General features: G+C 43.0%; 2 protein-coding genes across 8 annotated transcripts in view; one reads left to right on the forward strand and one right to left on the reverse strand.

Annotated features, from left to right (window-relative positions):
- The window catches only part of sidt2 (SID1 transmembrane family, member 2), a 29,504-nt gene extending 25,533 nt beyond the window's left edge, over nucleotides 1-3,971 (reverse strand). For 2 of the 6 annotated variants that reach the window (XM_031795976.1, XM_031795978.1), the window contains exon 1: nucleotides 3,238-3,971. In XM_031795976.1, coding sequence (XP_031651836.1) covers nucleotides 3,238-3,459 — 222 coding nt within the window. In that variant the 5' untranslated portion in view covers nucleotides 3,460-3,971. The remainder of the gene's footprint in view (nucleotides 1-3,237) is intronic. The other 4 variants (XM_031795980.1, XM_031795981.1, XM_020507801.2 and 1 more) reach the window with 3 other exon arrangements.
- A 6,371-nt stretch (nucleotides 3,972-10,342) lies between these two features.
- The window catches only part of LOC109908973 (serine/threonine-protein kinase SIK3 homolog), a 47,264-nt gene continuing 38,448 nt past the window's right edge, over nucleotides 10,343-19,158 (forward strand). For both annotated transcript variants that reach the window (XM_020507795.2, XM_020507796.2), the window contains exon 1: nucleotides 10,343-10,669. The gene's annotated coding sequence lies outside the window, so the exon portion shown is untranslated. The remainder of the gene's footprint in view (nucleotides 10,670-19,158) is intronic.

Below are 19,158 nucleotides of genomic sequence, written 5' to 3' on the forward strand. Positions count from 1 at the left end.
TTCAAAGTAGCCACCCTTAGTCTTGATGACAGCTTTGCACACTCTTGGCATTCTCTCAACCAGCTTCATGTCACCTGGAATGCATTTCAATTAACAGGTCTGCCTTGTTAAACGTTCATTTGTGGAATTTCTTTCCTTCTTATGCGTTTGAGCCAATCAGTTGTGTTGTGACAAGGTAGGGGTGGTATACAGAAGATAGCGCTATTTGGTAAAAGACAAAGTCCATATTATGTCCAGAACAGCTCAAATAAGCAAAAGAGAAACAACAGTGCATTATTACTTTAAGACATGAAGGTCAGTCAATGCGGAAAATGTCAAGAACTTTGAAAGTTTCAAGTGCAGTCGCAAAAACCATAAAGCGCTATGATGAAACTGGCTCTCATGAGGACCGCCACAGGAAAGTAAGACCCAGAGTTACCTCTGCTGCAGAGGATAAATTCATTAGAATTAACTGCACCTCATATTGCAGCCCAAATGCTTCACAGTTCAAGTACCAGACACATCTCAACATCAACTGTTCAGAGTAGACTGCATGAATCAGGCCTTCATGGTCAAATTTCTGCAAAGAAACCACTACAAAAGGACACCAATAAGAAGAAGACACTTGCTAACTAAATATGCAGGTTTAAAAAAATATACTTCTGTGTATTGATTTTAAGAAAGGTATTGATGTTTATGGTTAGGTACATTCGTGCAACGATTGTGGTTTTTTCACAAATGCGCCTTTGTTAAATCATCCCCCGTTTGGCAAAGTTGGCTGTCTTTGTTAGGAAGAAATAGTCTTCACACAGTTCGCAACGAGCCAGGCGGCCCAAACTGCTGCATACACCCCAACTCGCAAGATAAGTGAAACAATTTCCCTAGTTTCCCTTCCCACCGCATCGATTATATGCAACGCAGGACAAACTAGATAAACTAGTAATATCAACCATGTGTAGTTAACTAGTGATTATGTTAAGATTGATTGTTTTTTTTATAAGATACGTTTAATGCTAGCTAGTACCTTACCTTGGCTCCTTGCTGCACTCGCATAACAGGTAGTCAGCCTGCCACGCAGTCTCCTCGTGGAGTGCAATGTACTCGGCCATGATCGGTGTCCAAAAATGCTGATTACCGATTGTTATGAAAATGGCCCTAATTAATCGGCCATTCCGATAAATCGGTCGACCTCTAGTGTTAACCCTCGCTGCCGCCCCAGACGACATCCCTATCCGCGTCCTCAGAGCATGCGCAGACCAGCTGGCCGGAGTGTTTCCAGACATATTCAATCTCTCTCTATACCAGTCTGCTGTCCCCACATGCTTCAAGATGTCCACCATTGTTCCTGTACCCAAGAAAGCAAAGGTAACTGAAGTAAATGACTATCGCCTCGTAGTACTCACGTCTGTCATCATGAAATGCTTTGAGAGACTAGTCAAGGACCATATCACCTCTACCTTATCTGACATCCTAGACCCACTTCAATTTGCTTACCACCCCAATAGATCCACAGACGATGCAATCGACATCGCACTGCCTTATCTCATCTGGACAAGATAAATAACTATGTATGAATGCTGTTAATTGACTACAGCTCAGCATTAAACACCATAGTACCCTCCAAGCTCAACATTAAGCTTGGGGCCCTGGGTCTGAACACCGCCCTGTGCAACTGGGTCCTGGACTTCCTGACGGGCCACCCCCAGGTGGTGATGGTAGGAAACAACATCTCCACTTCGCCGATCCTCAACACAGGGGCCCCACAAGGGTGCGTGCTCAGCCCCCTCCTGTACTCCCTGTTCACCCATGACCTAGTGGCCAGGCATGCCTCCAACTCAATCATCAAGTTTGCAGACGACACAACAGTAGTAGGCCTGATTACCAACAACGATGAGACAGCCTACAGGGAGGAGTTGAGGGCCCTGGGAGTGTGGTGCCAGGAAAATAACCTCTCACTCAATGTCAACAGATTTAGCTGTCCACCTACTCCATCGCGGTCCCGTCAATGTCCCCCCATCCACATTGACGGGACCGCGATGGAGTAGGTGGACAGCTAAATCTGAAATTGTCCACCCATACAGACAGTGTGGTGAAGAAGGCGCAACAGGAAATGGAAGAAATTTGTCTTGGCACCTAAAACCCTCAAACTTTTACAGATGCACAGTTGAGAGCATCCTGTCGGGCTGTATCACCACCTGGTACGGCAACTGCACCGCTCGCAACCACAGGGCTCTCCAAAGAGTGCTGCGGTCTGCCCAAAGCATCACCGGGGGCAAACTACCTACAGCACCCGATGTCACAGGAAGGCCAAAAAGATCATCAACGACAACAAACACCTGAGCCACTGCCTGTTCACCACGCTATCATCCAGAAGGCGAGGTCAGTACTAGTGCATCAAAACTGGGACCGAGAGATTGAAAAACAGCTTCTATCTCAAGGCCATCAGACTGGTAAATAGCCATCACTAGCACCTTAGAGGTTGATGCCCTATATACATAGACTTGAAATCACTGGGCACCTTAAAAATGGAAAACTAGTCACTTTAATAATGTTTACACATTTTGCATTACTCATCTCATATGTATATACTGTATTCTACTCTATTGCACTTTAGTCTATGCCGCTCCGACATTGCTCGTTCAATATTTATATATTTTTAATTCCATTCCTTTAGATGTGTGTGTATTGTTGTGACATTGTTAGATATTACTGCACTGTTGGAGCTAGAAACTACCATTTCACTACACCCGCAATAACATCTGCTAAACATGTGTATGTGACCAATAAAATTTGATTTGAAGCAGTCATCAAGGCAAAGGTGACTACTTTGAAGATCCTAAAATATATTTTGATTTGTTTAATACTTTTTTGGTTACTACATGATTCTATTTGTGTTTTCATAGTGTTGATGTCTTTACTATTATTCTACCATTTAGAAAACAGTAAAAAAAAAAATCCTTGAATGAGTAGGTGTCCAAACTTTAGACCTGGTACTGTACACACACCCATCAAACATACACACTCAAGTTTTGTATTTTTCACAATCCTATCTTATTATACAACCAAATGAGGCTACTCATAACAAGACAGTAGTTCTGTGTTCTTCAACCCTAATACTTGGGGACCGGATGGGCAGGTTTAATTCCAGCCTAGTACTAACATAATTAGTTGAAACAGGTGTGTTAGCACTAAGCGGCCAGTGCAAAAGCAGGATCTAAGAGACCAAAGTTGTATTTGTGACCTGAACTATGTACTCACCTTGTTTCGGGAGACGGTGTGATTAAAGGCATAGATGGTTTGGTTGTCACTGGTAACCGTATCGTTGTAGGTAACATCAAATTCGGCATCTTTTTGGACCACCGTTTTAGTTTCTGCCCGTGCGCACCGCAAGTGGGTCACACATAACCACAACAGGACCACATAACCAAGTCGGAACCAGACTAAAACTGGGCCAAATTTACAACAGCTCCTCAAAACCATTTCCTTGCGATTTGTCAATAATTGCTGTGCTAGCTGAGCAACAGTTTGTCGATCAAAACGACCAAAATGCACTTGACCCGTCGGATGACAATAATAGCATGAATGGCAAACTTACCTAACTAGGCAGCTCAGTTGTCATTTATCATTCACAACAGAACAGTTGATAGCGAACGACTACCTACAGTAGTGTGATAATCTAGCCAGCTAGCTACATTTGCTAGCTAATGATCAATGTATTACATCCACATCGCTCCTCCTGTTTCACCATCGCCAGCTAGCCACTCCTCGGTACTGCGACTTAAACTAACGTTAGCTAGGCGATAACAACACAACTACTACTGTACAAGCTAGATCCCGAAAGATTTACTCTCCAAGGTGTTTACAGCTAATATCCTCCACATTTGATCATTTAGGTTGACATATCAGGTACCGTAAAGTGAACGTTGTTTTTGCATCTGTTGAATCGACTGGCCACGGCGAATGAATCTGTGTCACTCACACCCTCCCAACGCACGCAGTAAACAAACCAAGCACGGCGTAATGACGTCATTCTTTTCAGCACAAACATAGAAATAGAATGCATATGACCAAATGTATTGCAGTAAATTCTGACATAAGGAATAGATACAATATTCCTTTGAAATAAAACACGTATTAGATCTATTATTGTTTTGATGGAAAGAGAAACACATTTTACTACATTTTTCCTACTGGACTAAGTGAGGGTATTTCAAGAAAGTGAGGTACAACTGGTTGTACATTTAAGGGCTTGTAAAGTATGCATTTCACTGTAAGGTCTACACCTGTATTCTGCTCATGTGACAAATACAATTTGATTTGATTTGACTTTGCAGCTGGCTCATCTAACGGAAATAGATCAGCTCTGCATCCAGTTCAAGATTCGTGACAATAAATGTAAACCTGCCCATGTCTCTCACCTCAACTGCAAAGGCAAGGGGTACCAGTGCACCAAGTCTGGAACCAACAGGACCCTAAACAGCTTCTACCCCCAAGCCATAATACTGTTAAACAAGACTGTAAATAGCTAGTCAAATGTCTACCCGGACTACCTGCGTTTACTCCTTTTTGCACTAACTCTCTTGCACTGACTCTATGTACACACACACAGGACTCGGTACCACACACACTGGACTCGGTACTGGTAGTCCCTGTATACACACACACACACTCACACATACTTACACTGACACCCCAACACACACACACACACACACACACACACACACACACACACACACACACACACACACACACACACACACACACACACACACACACACACACACACACACACACACGCGCGCTCACATGTATACTGATTACACACACACACTTTCACACTCACCACATACTCTGCTGCTACTGTCTATTATCCTGTTGCTCACTTTACCCTTACCTATGTACATAGCTACCTGAATTACCTCGTACCCCTGCACATCAACTCGGTACTGGTACTCCATGTATATAGCCATGTTAATTTTACTCGTTATTGTCATACGCGATTCACTGTCTTCTTATTCCTCATATCACTATTTCTGTTTTTCATTTGTATTTTTAAATCTTTATCTTTTAACTATGCATTTTTGGAAAAGGACCCGTCAGTATGCGTTTCACAGTTTCACCAATTCTTTTCGAAGCATGTGACAAATAACAATAGATTTGATTTAGATTTGAACATAACAAGGTAGTTCAGTTGGAAACAGTACCTCTGCTGGTGTAAGACCCATCCTGCAGGCAGGAAATGCCTCATTTCTTTCAGGAAAGGCCTGTGTACATAGGCTTCATGTGCTGCATGAACAGAGTTCCAATAATTACAGGATTAGTTCCAGGATTCTGTGAATAATATGAAGGACCTGTTACTTTTCTTGTTCCTGTGATAGTGTGAATGAGTTAGGTAAAATGATTTATCCTGGACACAGAATATTAAGTCTATAAATCTAAATTGAATGAATCGGAATTGCATTACGGTTTAGATAATAGTTTCTACAGTCCCCCTGGGATGGTTAGCGGAAAGGTAAACAAGACAGTCTCTGTGATTGACTGAATGTATTAGCACACCGTCTTGTAATTGTTCCAACAAGTAATTGTTCCAACAATTGTTTACAGACAGATTATTTCACTTACAATTCACTGTATCACAATTCCAGTGTGTCAGAAGTTTACATACACTAAGTTGACTGTGCCTTTAAACAGCTTGGAACATTCCAAAAAATGATGTCATGGCGTTAGAAGCTTCTGATAGGCTAATTGACATCATTTGAGTCAATTGGAGGCGTATTTGTGGATGTATTTCAAGGCCTACCTTCAAACTCAGTGCCTCATTGCTTGACCTCATGGGAAAATCAAAAGAAATCCGCCAAAAATTGTAGACCTCCACAAGTCTGGTTCATCCTTGAGAGCAATTTCCAAACGCCTGAAGGTACCATGTTCATCTGTACAAACAATAGTACACAAGTATGAACACCATGGGACCACGCAGCCGTCATACCGCTCAGGAAGGAGACGCTACGGAGAGTGTGATCACACAGTCATCCCGAACAGCTTCTGCTCACCATGCATGCTTCTGTATTGCTTGCCTCAAAGCTAGCATAAAAGGCATTTAGCTCGTCTGGGAGGCTTGTGTCACTGGGCAGCTCACAGCTGTGCTTCCCTTTATAGTCCGTAATATTTTGCAAGCCCTGCCACATCGCTTGGCATCGGCTTGGCATTAGGGATGGCAGTGTGGTTAAGGTTAAGGGTAAGGTCACAGTTAGGTTTAAAATCAGATTTAGATGACTTTGTGTCTGTGCCAGCTAGTGACCACTCTCCAGAGCTGCCTCCAGAACAAGATTCATGACAATAAATGCCAACCTGTGAGATATGGGTCTACTACAGACTTGACTGATCAGCATCCCATGGACAGCACAACTAGATCAACACTTGAAACAGGCGCTAATCCAAATCTGGACCCTAAACCAAAATAAAAAGTTTAATTATTAGGCAATGACAGTGAAATAGTGCTGTGTCTCTTTTGCAAGGTTTCTCATCAGTTATAATTCATCAGAAAAAAATTGCATTCTTCCTTCGTCTCTCAACTCTTATATTTGCTTCCTCTGTAGTTTTACCATCAAAGTAGGAAGTAGACTAGCTCTCCAATTGTCATCAAATTCTTAGTCTTATTATACTAATTTATTTAGTGGTGGGCAAGGAAATATGTTATAATATTGATAAAGGAACTAGATCAATTTAGATTCAGAAAAGTGAATGTCCCTTGTGGGATCTAGATATCACACTGCTCCTGTAACACCCTCTACTGCTCATCCTGTTTCTCCTTGACCTGCCGCCACTCCCCCAGTACTCTCTCCCTCTCCCTCTCTCTCTCTCTCTGTGTGATTGTGTGGGTGGAGACCGGTGTGCTGGAGTCAGAGCAGATCCCCACCAGCTGCAACCTGTTCCATAATCAAGACCTCTACAAATACTCAGCCCTGCCACTTCCATGCTGCCAGATCACAATCTCTGCTCAGTCAGTCCACGGTTCTAGCCGTTTGTTACAATTCAGATCCTGTTATGCTGTTGTCCTTGCCTGATGCTGTTTTTCTCTCCGCTACAGTTGTGCCCGCTCTGACACTGGTCCCTGTCTCTAGTCCAACGTCTCGTTATCCTGCTACTCTGTCCTGGATTCCTCACTCTACCACTCCCTTGGATTCCCTTCCGGACCTGCTTACTCTGTCTCAACTCCTCTCGCTCCAGCCTCAGCACCTGGTTTCCAGCAACCCGCCTGAGCTTCCCCTTGACCTGCACTCCATCTCCCCCTTGTGTTTCAATAAATAACTTGTTACTTAATCCCAGTCTCCTCATCTGAGTCTGCTCTTGGGTCCCCCTGTTCCACTCTGCTTAACACTAGATTCTAGCTGATTCTCTGATAGTGAAGTCACGTAGTCAACATATCCAGTCAAAGAAAACCATTATGCTAGCCTACATCTCTTTGATGTACATTTTGATCAATGTGGTGCTCCATGAATACAGTTGTATACCCTTACACCAACTCATAATACCGGGCATATTATGCATAAGTAAGAGATTGAGGCCTATTATATCCATTCTAGTTCACCATAAAGAGCTGTCCTTTCAGGGCCCTAATTTGTCTTCATCAAGCCTAACCTATTGCACCCTCCTGATGAAAACAGCGTTGATGTATGAGCCTGTTTAGGCATCCCAACGGTTTTTCTCCCAAAAGTGTAAATATAAAGCCAATCATCCAAGATGTGCTTTAGAACATGTCCCCAGTTATGCACTTTACGTTTGCTTCACCCTAAATTTAAAATGTGAACATGTTGAGACATTCTTAAGGCCTTGTTTGATGTTTTCTTTCTTTGCTGACTGATACATGGGGACGGGGGACGGGGGTGTTATAAATGTGTTATATTTCCTGACCGTCAAAATATTAGTTTAATTTGTATTACTCCACTCATACAGGATTAAGGAAGGCCTAGTGCAGTATTTCTTTCTTTAATCTATGCCTCTATCCATCGTTTTTTAAATGTTTGATCATCCCTGACTGTCTAGTGATTATTTGCCCGCTGGACAGTAAGAAACTGGATGAATATACAGCCAAAGGTTTGGCATCCAAAGGTTTGGATACCAGCCAAAGGTTTGGACACACCTACTGAGTGTTTTTCTGTATTTTTACATTTTTATACATTGTAGAATAATAGTGGCGACATCAAAACCATGAAATAACACTTATGGAATCATGCAGTTACCAAAAATGAGTTAAACAAATCAAAATATATTTTATATTTGAGATTCTTCAAGTAGCCACCCTTTGCCTTGATGACAGCTTTGCAAACTCGTGGAATTCTCTCAAAAAGCTTTATGAGGTAGTCACCAGGAATGCATTTCAAATAACAGGTCTGCGTTGTTAAAAAGTCATTTGTGGAATTTCTTTCCTTCTTATGCGTTTGAGCCAATCAGTTGTGTTGTGACAAGGTAGGGGTGGTATACAGAAGATAGCCCTTCGTGGTAAAAGACAATGTCCATATTATGTCCAGAACAGCTCAAATAAGCAAAGAGAAACGACAGTGCATCATTACTTTAAGACATGAAGGTCAGTCAATGCGGAAAATGTCAAGAACTTTTAACGTTTCTTCAAATGCAGTCACAAAAACCATCAAGCGCTATGATGAAACTGACTCTAATGAGGACCACCACAGGAAAGGAAGACCCAGAGTTAACTCTGCTGCAGAGGATAAGTTCATTAGAGTTACCAGCCTCAAAAATTCCAAATAAATACATCACAGAGTTCAAGTAACAGACACATCTCAACATCAACTGTTTAGAATAGACTGCATGAATCAGGCCTTCATGGTTGATTTGCTGCAAAGAAACCACTACAAAATAACACCAATAATAAGAAGAGACTTGCTTGGGCCAAGAAACACGAGCAATGGACATTAGACCATTGGAAATCTGTCCTTTGGTCTGAAAAGTCCACTGTGTCTTTGTGGGACGCAGAATAGGTGAACGGATTATCTCTGCAAGTGTGGTTCCCACCGTGAAGCATGGAGGAAGTGTGATGGTGTGGGGGTGCTTTGCTGCTGATACTGTTTGCGATTTATTTAGAATTCAAGGCACGCTTAACCAGCATGGTTACCACAGCATTCTGCAGCAATACGCCATCACATCTGGTTTGCACTTAGTGGGACTGTCATTTATTTTTCAACAGGACAATGACCCAACACACCTCCAGGCTGTGGAAGGGCTATTTGACCAAGAAGGAGAGTAATGGAGTGCTGCATCAGATGACCTGGCCCCCGCAATCACCCAACCTCAACCAAATTGAGATGGTTGAGATGAGTTGCAACGCAGAGTGAAGGAAAATTAGACAACACGTGCTCAGCATATGTGGGAACTCCATCAAGATTTTTGGAAAAGCATTCCAGGTAAAGCTGGTTGAGAGAATGCCAAGAGTGTACAAAGCTGTCATCAAGGCAAAGGGTGGCTACTTTGAAGAATCTCAAATATAAAATACATTTAGATTTGTTTAACACTTTTTTTGGTTACTACATGATTCCATGTGTTATTTCATAGTTTTGACGTCTTCACTGTTATTCTACAATGTAGAAAATAGTACAAATTAAGAAAAACCCTTGAATGAGTAGGTGTGTCCAAACCTTGGTCTGGTACTGTTGGTGAATCATTTCTATACATTTTCAATTGGATTTTGGTCATTTTAAAGTAAATTGAATGAATTCCCTTGATTATTTTACTCAAGCGGGATTGGACACCTCACAATATATTTGATAATACTGCTGTAGATGATGGATGAGACATGACATGACATCAAATCAAATTGTATTTGTCACATGGGCCGAATACAAAGGTGTAGAATTCATAGTGAAATGTTTGCGTTACAAGCCCTTCCCAACAATGCAGATTAAAAAATAACTTCCAATGGGATGTGTGTGTGTGTGTGTGTTTGTAGATATAGGTCGTCAGTTGTAAAATAACAGAATAGAATGGAATAGACCAGAATATAATAACTGTACTTTTTTCAGATGGAACGTCTGAACGAGGTGATGCGTGACATTTTGCAGGCAATAAAGTATTTAGAATGAGTTGAACCAGAGATGTTGAATCCATCCAACCATGTGATGTACACTCGACAGACATGTGAAACTGCATGGCAGTTCCCGGTTAAGAAACACACACAGACTTGCGCTAGCGCGATAATGCGCAGTTCTGTTGCCAAGGCAACCGTTTCTGTGGATGAAGTCATTGTTACGCTGATAGTTGCTATAGTTACAACCTAGAGAGGGCGCTGCGAAGGGGCTGTCTACGCAATATGACGCAGGGCGGGGGCGTGCCCGCGATGCGCGCTGCGCAAGGCTGGTTGTTGTTCCCGCAGAGAGGCGAGAAGATGGCGGCCGTGTCAAGCGGAGGAGCAGCTGGGTCCGCTGCGGCCGGGATTACGCACTCTACCCGACCGGCCCACGCAGGCATGGGCTCCCAGAACCGAGCACAGCCATCCTCTGGGATCAGCCACTCCAATCGACCTACCCCGGCTGCGGGGTGCATCACCAACCCCGGCCACCCCTCGGCCAGCAGGCCCCCCCCAGCCCGAGTGGGCTACTACGAAATCGAGCGGACCATCGGGAAGGGGAATTTCGCCGTTGTTAAATTGGCAACACACATCATCACCAAAGCAAAGGTACGATGATTAATAAAGGGTTTTTGAACGGGATCAATTACAGGTTGTCAACGATTTGTACTCATTTGACTGTGTTATCGCTGTCACTCTCATCTAGGCTGAAGATTGGGCCTTCGGGCTCGGGAGCGAGTAACGTTACAACGTCTTGTCCGCTTTTGGTCGCAGTGCTCAGTGCGGGGGTGTAAACATGGGGCATCATAAGCAACCAGTCGCCTTGTAGTTTTTCCGATGAGTTTTTACCATGATAAAATCAGTTCTAATGTAACAAGGACAGCGGGGGTCACTTGTCGACGGAGAGAAGGGTACCGCTGGGATGAAAGAGGAGAGGGGGACTTCGAGGGTAACGTTTGCTATTTGGCTGCGGTAGTTAACTAACGTTACATTTGTTCTATTTGTGGTTTGCAATCAGCTAGCTAGCTGACCAGCTATTTTTGGCATTATGTATTAGCTAGGTAGGATCACAAGAATCGTGTAATCTATGTCATCAGTAGTTTATACGTATCATTAGCAAGCATATATATATATATATATATTTGTTAGATTTTGGAGTGAATGTTCCTTTGGCAATCGTTGACTAGGTAACTAACTGAAAAAACAAGCTGGTTTGACAGGCTGTTAACGTATTGCTGTCTGGCCAGATCTCATCCCTAAAAATGTGTTGACTTAACAATGTATTTTCTCACTGAAAAAGTTTGAATGTTTAACATTTTCTCATGGTGTATTCATTTAATATAAGGGGGGTGTTTTCAAGAACTGGTATTTTAGTTTGTGCCAGGTTATGTGGCATTTTCATTTGGGTATAGGCAGGGGCTATGGGCTGCCTCAGATATGTCATAGCTTATTGATATCCCTTTGAGTGTGCGTATGCTGTTGCATAGTGTGGGCGTCTGTAGGCAGATGCATTGCTGGCAGATAGGCACTGGAGACTACAGATCTTTTTTTTCAATATTGAAACAAAAAAAACAATCATAGTAGTCCCAATTTTTACCTACATCTCATTCTTCCTTATTGTTGAGAGACCGTAGCATGAACACTAGGCTACTTTTTTAAAATCCAAGTTTTGCCTTTACACAAATTACCATTCCGTTTTATTTTCCCAGGTGTCTTATTGTGAAGCGGTTTTATTTTTTTCTCTCAATAACGACCTAGGTGACCAAGGAGTTGAGCAGGGCAAATGATAGCCTACCCACTCTGGCCATGCTTTTAAACCTGTGCCAGTGCCACTAAACCTGTGACAACTCCTACTAATAAGACTGTGGCTCTGCAACACGGTCATGGGATCGAACTGAGGCCAGAGTCATTAGAGAGGGATAAACAGAAGGCTACCTGTAAGGGAATCACGATTGTAAAGTGTGTATAAGACAGAAAACTTCACTACGTCTATGTGTGTTGTGTGATGGAGGCTGACTGTTCTGATAGATTAACTCACATGGTCACATGGAACATGTTCAAAAACATATTAGGCTATAGCCTAAGCAGCTTAAACTAATCTACAGAACTTGTGAAAATGTATTTGTAGGGAACCACATATTAGTGCCTTAAAGTTACATAACGATTCATTGATAAAACACTGACCACTAAAAACTACAATCTCTTGATTGTTAGGGCAAGTTTTTTTGTTGAGTGATACTTTTGCACAGGGGGACTCTACACAGGCCATGATATTTTGCATTCTGCTGGATTGGTAGAATGGATTGCATTAGTCCAATTTATAAATGCTAGCTAGCTAGTGTTTCCTGGGTGATGAACATTGGGTTGTTATTTTACCTGACATGCATGTGGTTCTTTGTAGAATTTTGACCCGGGGTCATGTAAAATCTGGTGTTTTTCTACTACAACGGTTAATCCACAGATTTAAAGGGAAACCTTGTTATCTTTAATTAATCTCTCCTTGTTTGTCTTTCAAGCATCCACGTGGGTTTGTATTTTCCTCATATCCGATAAGGAGGGGGACTTGCAGCTTGTGGAGTGTCTAAAAAAATAACCAAGTTATATTTTAGCACTTGGCAACGCAGATGCGCAAGAATGGTGTGGGTGAAATGATTGAGTAACGCGTATGTGTACATTTTATTTTGCGACGCTCGTGCATGCAACATCGCCAGTGTGTTTTGCATGTAATGTTTAGAGGAAGTAGCTCGTCCAAATATTATTGTTTTGGGTTTGTCATTGAATGTACCACCACCCAAAACATGTTTTGTCCCCTGTTTTTTACCCCTCCCATTGCATCTTATGAAGCATGATATATTTTTGACATTTGACAGCCAACATGCTTCAGGTTCACCTTGTTTCTTTGTACAATTTAAATGGGACTAGCTAATGTTTTTGAAAATAGATGCCCAAGCACATGAAACCAGTGCATTGGTGCTGCCTTCTCACCAACTCAAGGTTACAAATGCTGATATTTCTGGTCATGTTTATGAAATTCAAAGTCCAAACAAGAGCATGTTATGCAACCGAAGAGCTGCTGACATCCTGATTCAAGAGCAATTGCATGATAATGAAATTATACACAAAAAAAGGAGCCTCTTCTAGCTACATCAACTAATTTCTACTGAATTCAAATAATTCAACATGTATGTTGCTCACAAACATTGACATGACACCCTCCCTAGCAGTCAGTTAGCCTACGTAGAAGTGAGCCATTTCAGCATATTTGGACTAGTCTTCTAACTGCACACCTTCTCCGCCAGTATTAGTCATGCCTAATCAGTGGTGTGAAAGACCGGAGCTCTAGCTCAGTGCACCGGTCTGCAACATCAGCCAGGGAGAAGGGGATTATTGAGCCGGGGTGTTAGACTAAGCAAGGCATCACAGCTCTGGAAGAGGGACACTCCAAGAGCCGCTAGGCCAGACCTGACACGCTCGGGACGAGGTCAACAACAAAACACACACACCCCTGAATAAAAAAAAAAGTGTTTATAAACCTTAATATGTCTGCCAACTGCCTAGCTCCCTCCCTCCCCCTCCTTATCAGAAGACTTGGCGCCTCCTCTTGGCTCCACTACAGTCAGACAGGTATGGTTAAAGATGACAGCCGGCGTGCTCTGGCTTGTCTGCGGTGCATCGCACCGTCTCCTCACGTTACACTGTGTCTATCCAGACTTCCTCCCCTACTGCCTCCTCCTCAGTTTAGATTTGCATTGAGGAGGAGGAGGAGGAGCAGTAGCCACGATGTCCAGGCAACGTTAGATAACAGGCCTAACGCACGTGTCACGCTGTGATTTAATTTGTATGAATAAAGGTGGTGTTGCTGCTTTACCTACCTTCATGTCCCATAGTTCTTGTTGGTGTGCGTTCAGTACTAGCTCTAGTGGAATCTGGCCTTGGTCTAACTTGTCGTTTTTTAAAATCCAAAAACCAGTCGTTTTTGACAGGCAATTTCATACTACTTATTTATAGTGTATAGCTATATGACTTCATATCTGACTAGGCTCTTTGGTAGTAGGCTAGCTAGATTATAGTGAAAAAACATTCTCACACATACAGTAGACCGGCCATACTCAACTGGCGACCCGGACCCAGAACAGGGTCAAAGTAAATAGAAATACGTCGGCCTTCGACCCCTGGTAATCATATAAACACACATAAGACATGGGAAAATGTGTAGAATTGCAGGAAATTAGCTTAAATCAGCAAAAATCCCTGACCCATGCAAAATGTGTAGAAATTAGTGGGAAGTTAGCTTTAAAACTGCACCATTTTCTTTCCTCTATCAAATGCGCTATGAACAGTTTGGGGTTGCAAGGTGTGGGTTTGTTATTACGCCGATAATTGACAATAATCATCCCGATCTTTGCCACCTAGGAAATTTGTATGACCGGACGTTCTCAAATAGTCCTTGAGTACCCCTGCAGTAGACTATTCCTTCAGCTATTTAATTAAACATTAGGTTTTTCTTTTTTGATAGTCACTGAGTCCATACCATTGTCCAAACGTACCCCTTTTTTACCAAAGAAAGGTTCCTAGTAGGAGTCCCCTTAATGGTGACTTTCACCTACATTCAGGTCTTACTGACTGTATGGTCTGGGTCCATGCGGTACAACACTGTCTCATCAGCTATATTTAGCCTCTTGACTAATAGCCCCACGGCATTGCCTGTCCGCATGTGCCAGTCCGGCACCCCCTCGAGTCAGTTGGCAACGTTGACGTACACATTAGAGTCACTTAACGTTAGTGTGCTATCAACGTCACGCTCCCGGGAAAGGTAATTCCATTGGAATCTTGTTGGTATCCATAGAGATGGAGGACAACAGAGACTTGATGCTCGTCATGACCCCTCTCCATGTATGGAGCTCAGCTGCCACCAGGCTACCACACTCATTGGTTGATCTCAAGATCCAATGCAAACTCTGTCTATAGAAAAACTCTTCTCATTTTTAAATGGAGGTGCCCCATATTTTCTGATGGAGGTTTAAGTGGGTGGTTTAATCAGATGGAGGTTTTGGCCTATGTGACCGTGGCCATTGAAGCAATAAGGAACTATTTACTAAGGAATTATTTATCTCATATGTATACGTATATACTGTACTCTATATCATCTACTGCATCTTTATGCAATACATGTATCACTAGCCACTTTAAACTATGCCACTTTGTTTACATACTCATCTCATATGTATATACTGTACTCGATACCATCTACTGCATCGTGCCTATGCCGCTCTGTACCATCACTCATTCAGATATCTTTATGTACATATTCTTTATCCCTTTACACTTGTGTGTATCAAATCAAATCAAATCAAATTTATTTATATAGCCCTTCGTACATCAGCTGATATCTCAAAGTGCTGTACAGAAACCCAGCCTAAAACCCCAAACAGCAAGCAATGCAGGTGTAGAAGCACGGAAGCACACCTAGGAAGAAACCTAGAGAGGAACCAGGCTATATGGGGTGGCCAGTCCTCTTCTGGCTGTGCCGGGTGGAGATTATAACAGAACATGGCCAAGATGTTCAAATGTTCATAAATGACCAGCATGGTCGAATAATAATAAGGCAGAACAGTTGAAACTGGAGCAGCAGCACAGTCAGGTGGAAGTTGAAACTGGAGCAGCAGCATGGCCAGGTGGACTGGGGACAGCAAGGAGTCATCATGTCAGGTAGTCCTGGGGCATGGTCCTAGGGCTCAGGTCAGTTGAAACTGGAACAGCAGCATGGCCAGGTGGACTGGGGACAGCAAGGAGTCATCATGTCAGGTAGTCCTGGGGCATGGTCCTAGGGCTCAGGTCCTCCGAGAGAGAGAAAGAAAGAGAGAAGGAGAGAATTAGAGAACGCACACTTAGATTCACACAGGACACCGAATAGGACAGGAGAAGTACTCCAGATATAACAAACTGACCCCAGCCCCCCGACACATAAACTACTGCAGCATAAATACTGGAGGTTGAGACAGGAGGGGTGTATAAGGTAGTAGTTTTGGAATTGTTAGCTAGATTACTCGTTGGTTATTACTGCATTGTCGGAACTAGAAGCACAAGCATTTCGCTACACTCGCATTAACATCTGCTAACCATGTGTATGTGACAAATAACATTTGATTTGATTTGAACTAGAGACTGTGGTATATTGTGAATAGGCTATCATGATTATACCCACAACTGGGACGCGGACTCAGCCAATCAGCATCCAGAACTGGAACTACCCATTTTTTGATTCAGATTATCCTCTGGGTTGTTTCTGTTAGTGTTTTACGCCTCTTTACTTATCTGCTCGCTTGCTTTGATTTTTTAGAAAGACTGAGTTTGTCCATTTAGGGTATTGGCTGCCTCATTGATGAATGAGACCTATTCACAGTTAAAATAGCACCTGCACTCCTGATGCGCATGTATATGCTGTAGGCTGTTACTTTGGAACACACACACACACGCTCTACAGTTCAGACGCATGCAGGAATATCTGAACTTGGACCTTATGAGCTGAGTCACCCACATGCGTGGCACACACAGAACAGTCTTTCTCTCCCTGGAGGTGTGCGTAAAGCCTGTGGCTCCGCCGTGCGGTTGAAGGGCAGGGTGACCGCTTGTTGGTAGCTAGCACGTGTCGATACAACGAGGCCACAGCCGCCGCCACACTGCCCCCCCCCCCCCCCCCCCCCCAGGTTAAAGTCTGAGACTCTCGTTACTGGTAACCTTGCACCGAGTTTGGAGATCAATTGAACTTTCACCCTGTGTGGTGACCCAGTATTCATGATGATGACAGAACGTTGAGCAGCGGGGGTGAGGACCTCCTGCATGCAGCGCTGCGTCGTGTTGCAGCTGAAAGGATCAAGCAGAGGCAAAGAAAAACATGGGTTGAATAAATGATGCAGGCTTATTTGTGTGATCATGTGATTCTTATGGCACACCTGAATAGAAGGGAAACCCTCTACAACAGGGAACCCAGCGGGAAAAGCTGATCGAAATAATAAAGTTATTATAACCGAAAAGTTATATTTTGGTTTCATCTGACCATATGACATTCTCCCAATCTTCTTCTGGATCATCCAAATGCTCTCTAGCAAACTTCAGACGGGCCTGGACATGTACTGGCTTAAGCAGGGGGACACGTCTGGCACTGCAGGATTTGAGTCCCTGGCGGCGTAGTGTGTTACTGATGGTAGGCTTTGTTACTTTGGTCCCAGCTCTCTGCAGGTCATTCACTAGGTCCCCCCGTGTGGTTCTGGGATTTTTGCTCACCGTTCTTGTGATCATTTTGACCCCACGGGGTGAGATCTTGCGTGGAGCCCCAGATCGAGGGAGATTATCAGTGGTCTTGTATGTCTTCAATTTCCTAATAATTGCTCCCACAGTTGATTTCTTCATACCAAGCTGCTTACCTATTGCAGATTCAGTCTTCCCAGCCTGGTGCAGGTCTACAATTTTGTTTCTGGTGTCCTTTGACAGCTCTTTGGTCTTGGCCATAGTGGAGTTTGGAGTGTGACTGTTTGAGGTTGTGGACAGGTGTCTTTTATACTGATAACAAGTTCAAACAGGTGCCATTAATACAGGTAACGAGTGGAGGACAGAGGAGCCTCTTAAAGAAGAAGTTACAGGTCTGTGAAAGCCAGAAATCTTGCTTGTTTGTAGGTGACCAAATACATATTTTCCACCATCATTTGCAAATAAATTCATAAAAAATCCTACAATGTGATTTTCTCTCCTTTCTTTTCCTCTTTTTTCCCCCCCTCATTTTGTCTGTCATAGTTGAAGTGTACCTATGATGAAAATTACAGGCCTCTCATCTTTTTAAATGGGAGAACTTGCACAATTGGTGGCTGACTAAATACTTTTTTGCCCCACTGAATATCCAGGCTGTATCACAACCAGCCGTGATTGGGAGTCCCATAGGCCGGCACACAATTGGCCCAGCGTCGTCCGTGTTTGGCCGGTGTAGGCCGTCATTGTAAATAAGAATTTGTTCTTCACTGACTTGCCTAGTTAAATAAATAAATATATGTTTATGTGTGTAGTTGGAAGGGGAGTCTTGGTCTCCTCTCCGATGAGGACACAGTGCTGGTCTCTGTCGGTTAGCATTGCTCCTGAGCCCATGCGGCTTTGGGCCTCACTGACTGACTGCAGTAAAGATTAAATAACTTTGACTATTCTCATTGCAGACAGCTGAGATGGAATGTTCACGGCTGTCTTTTAAAACGCTCTCACCTGTTAGCCAATGTTCCTTCAAATTTCTTTCAGCACTGAGCAAATTTCTAGTCTGCCGAGCACGAACTTGAACATTGAAAATTCTGTGCAACTTCCAGCGTGCATTTTCTGTGAACACTGAGGCTGTACTTGCTTTAAGTTAGTTTTAACAGTGGCCATGTTGGTGACTGTGGCTATTTGATCATAACAATGGAGAAAATGTATCCCATAACATTTTAACATGGAAATAGAACAGCTATCATTCAGCCTACAGTTGCAGCCAATGTGTGATGTTCAATGTAGGCCTACATTCCATGGGACTTTTGTAAAAAAACAACAACAACAACAAAAACCTTGCAGGGCTTGACATTAACCTGTTCATCTGCTTGTCCTTCAGACAAGGAGGTGTTTGATGTAAGAATCCACTTTACAAAATCAAAGGCATTATTATTCCCATTCCATTATTAAAGAGAAACTAGCAAAGGACATTAACAAAATGTGCACACGTGGCTACATGCAGCCCTCACTTTCATCTCAAAACAAGCGCATCTACACATGACCGCCCATGCTGTAAACACAGTCCAGTTCAAAGTAAGTGGCACAGATCCATATATGGCAAGCGTCTATTTGCATATAGGCCTACCGCAGCTCTGATTGTTTATGCCGCACAGATCTGTGTAGAGTACGGGCTGAGTAGTCCGTGTCAATGCAATAAAATTGTATTTATTCAGACCCTTTGACCTTTTCCACATTTTGTTGCATTACAGCCTTAACCTAAAATGTATTAAAACACAAAATAACAATAACAAGGCTATATACAGGTGGTACCGAGTCGATGTGCAAGGGGACAGGTTAGTCGAGGTAATTTGTAC

This window comes from Oncorhynchus kisutch, linkage group LG18 (genome assembly GCF_002021735.2).
Source record: "Oncorhynchus kisutch isolate 150728-3 linkage group LG18, Okis_V2, whole genome shotgun sequence".
NCBI classification, from domain to species: domain Eukaryota; kingdom Metazoa; phylum Chordata; class Actinopteri; order Salmoniformes; family Salmonidae; genus Oncorhynchus; species Oncorhynchus kisutch.